General features: G+C 41.5%; 1 protein-coding gene across 1 annotated transcript; it reads right to left on the reverse strand.

The window, feature by feature from the left end:
* Positions 1–793: 793 nt before the first annotated feature.
* LOC125491008 lies at positions 794–3,238 on the reverse strand. The gene has a single exon (XM_048631770.1). It carries the CDS (start codon positions 2,648–2,650, stop codon positions 794–796), a length of 1,857 nt encoding a protein of 618 aa, XP_048487727.1. The 5' UTR covers positions 2,651–3,238.
* Positions 3,239–3,557: the final 319 nt, after the last annotated feature.

Raw genomic sequence — 3,557 nt, forward strand, 5'->3', positions numbered from 1 at the left:
GTATTGTTGATTCCCCACACAATATCAGCAAGTTTATCGTCCCAAGTACTCTCGCTCTCACACATTGTATTGAGACCATCTATGATAGTGCGGTTGACACGCTCAACTTGGCCATTCGACCTAGGACTAGCTATAGCATTGAGAATGTGTTTAAATTGGGTTTCTTCCGCGAACTGCTTAAAATAACGACTCGTAAAGGCCTTTCCTCGATCTGTAATGACTCTATTTGGATTTCCAAACATTGTAATAATTTCTTTCATGTGTTTTACTGTTTCTATAGAGCTGCAGTTTCTGACAGGTCTTGCAAACACGAACTTTGTGAAAGAGTCTATTACCACCAAGATGTATGTATTTCCTTTTCGAGTTTTTGTAAAGGGGCCTAAGTGATCTGCATGCAAAGTATGCATGGGGATCGGTTGTTTTTCGATTGGGTATAGCTCACCCTGCGCTCTACCATACTCTGACTTGCCATAAGCGCACTGTAGACAGGAATTCAAGTATTTTCTGATAAACCGTGTCATACCCGGAAACCAAAATTGTTCCTTAATAGTTTTCTCGCACCTATCAAACCCCGGATGTCCTATTTGATCATGGTACTTTTGTAAAAGGCCATATTTTGCTAATTTTGGTATTACAAAGCGTTCTCCGTGCAATGTTTTTCGGTACAAAAGATTTTCTTTCAGAATATAATTGTTGGTTATATCTGGGTTGGTTGTATTTTCTCGTAATTGGGTAATAATATTTTGTAAATTATCATCCTGTAACTGAAGGGTCACAAGCCAATCAGACTCATCTATTTGGTACACGTTTTCAGTGACAATCGGTATGGCTTAAAATGAACTGGTTTGTCAGTCGTTGTCTGAATTTGCATCTTAATTAGATCTGTGCAGCCTAAGTCTTTCGTATCTTTGGCAAACATATGACTATATTTACTAAGCAAGGTCAATAATTTATCATTATCTTCTCCTGAAAGTTCACCTATGTCAATTTCGTTAGGATCTAATAATGGCACGTTACGTGTGGACTTTGTATGTAATTCAACAGCCATGACGTCGCGAAAATTATCAGGAACCAGCGAAACAAGCTCGGCTCGGGCCACTAATTTATGGGCTGGTAAAAATATGACCTCATCACTTAAGTTAATGAATTTCAAATATCCCTCGATGCAGATAACTCGCCCGGGTATAGCATAGCACATCTGACCGTTATGAACATATATCGAATTAGTCAGAAAACAACAACTATTGTCATTACTTTCAATATCTACAAATACGTTAATGTAACAGGCGCTTTGAGCTGGTATTTTAACATCACACTTGAGATACACACAATACTTTGAGTTGAAATCATTGTCCTCTAGTTTACAATTCATAAGACAGTTTTCTACCTCCTTAGTTTGTACGAACTCTACAGTATTTGTGGTAGTGACTAGACTAATACCAGGTTGATTGATCATAGACTGTCCTATGATTAGATCTATATCTGATAAATCGTAATCAGTAATTTCAACTTCTCCACTTAAGCAAATATCATCTATTGATACATCTATGCGCGTTCTGCCTAACGATTTTATATGAGCACCCCCAAATCCTCTCATTACTATATCCGATGGAACGACATTAAGATCTAGCATTTTGGCCCGCTTTGATGTAAGTATATTCAATTTACTGCCAGTATCAATGAATGCCAATAGAACAATCGCACCAATGTAAACTAGTCGTTTATAGATGTCCTGACAGGTACTGATAGTTGTAAACATAATACGACTCACCCGTGATGGCGCCTGCTGCACCGGTGCCCGAGATGAACTTGGGGCGGATGCAAACCAGCAGGTGGTAGAGGTGTGGCCGGCCCGCTGGCAGGTGTCGCAGCGTTGTTGAGTCCGGCAGTCCCGTGCGTCATGTCCCACTCGTCGGCACGCGTAGCACCGCTTCACTCCAGACGGCTGTGATGTTGCGACATATACGTCAGTCGCGCCTCTTCTCCATGTTGACCGCTTGGTTGATGCGGCCGCTTCGACTTTTCGGTAGTTTTCTAGTGACGACAGGTAGCCGTAATAGAGAAGCTCAGGTGTTTCGCATTGATACGCTTTAGCATTAGCGCGCAGTTCCACAGGCAGACCACGAATAATGCATGAGATTGCACTTTCACCTTCTATTTCACACTTTTTGAGGAGTGAAACTTTGTCGTGGAAATAGTTTGTCATGGTTTCCGTGTCCCTTTTTGTTCTCGACAACATGGCCTCAAGACGATCCACGTAGTCAGTTGATCGTGGAAATGCAGTTCGTAGTGCACTTTTCCAATCTTCCCAGCGTAGATTGTAGTTTTCTAGCTCGTCATACCAACGTCGAGCTGAACCTCGCAGGCGGAGTTGCATCACGAACTGCTTCTCGGTCGCGTCCCATCCGTAGACGTCTCCCAGCTGGTCGATCTTGTGTAGCCAGCTACTGACGCTGCTGTTGCTGTCTTCTGGTCGAAATTTTGGGACTACTTCAGCGTCGGCATGCGTGACTCGCCGTCTTTTCGTCGGAGCAGGCATGGCGTCGTTGGAAGAAAAAAAATTTTCTTCGTTTTCTTCGTCGTCGGTGGTGGACACGTGGCTGATTGTCCTCTTCCTCATGCCCAAACCAGCAGCATATGGGCCGGACATCTTGGGCTGATCCCACTTCTGAGGTATAACAGGTGGCGAAGGATGGCGAAAAATAAAGATGGCTGGCACTTTCACTTTATTTTATTTTCGGGCAGAGGTTCCCCTTAACTAGGTGTCTAGGTGACGGTGCAGTAAAGAGTGAGGCTCTCTCGGCCCTTACATCTAGTTTTATAAGAACTCCCAACAATTTGAAAAGTATCGTAATCTAAACGGAAATGGAAACGCTTACAGTATCTGGATATTCTAAATATTAAAATTATATAATCCAAAACAACTCGTAAAATCATTAATTATTTAGATTATAATTACTACATATTAATAATATTTTTAAAATGGTTCTTTTAAATATATAACAAAACTTGATACTTAATTTAACTGTTCCGGTAGTATAATGGCGCCACTGTCGCTAGTGCGAAAATAATGTAATATTATAAAGCTATTTATAACTGTATATTTATAATTTCAGATATAAATCATATTCTATAAACCTTAACAATAATTTGATCAACATATAAACAATAATTCAAATCCCTACTAATATTAAAATGTACATCCGGTAGTGACGTAGCTACTGCTGGGATGCATTCGCTAACATACAACATCAAGTATACTGCTTACAATGATTTCAAAAGGACGCTAGTGATAAAGATATAAGACATTGAGATATATGCATTCTGCCAATCGTGGATTTCCTAAATCGTTTCGAAAAATATTCCAATTCCAACCAACCCAAGTGTCTCGCTACTTCGACAATCCACTAGGAAATTACGCCACGGTTGCAGCGCCGCCGCCGCCGCCGCCGCGCTGCCGCTGCCACCGCCGCCGCTAGCTGGAGGCGACTCGAAATCGATTTTAGTTAATTTAATCATCGATTCCTGTCGCGCCCAATGCAAATGGCGCCGGATGC

This window comes from Plutella xylostella, chromosome 29 (genome assembly GCF_932276165.1).
Source record: "Plutella xylostella chromosome 29, ilPluXylo3.1, whole genome shotgun sequence".
Lineage (NCBI taxonomy): Eukaryota > Metazoa > Arthropoda > Insecta > Lepidoptera > Plutellidae > Plutella > Plutella xylostella.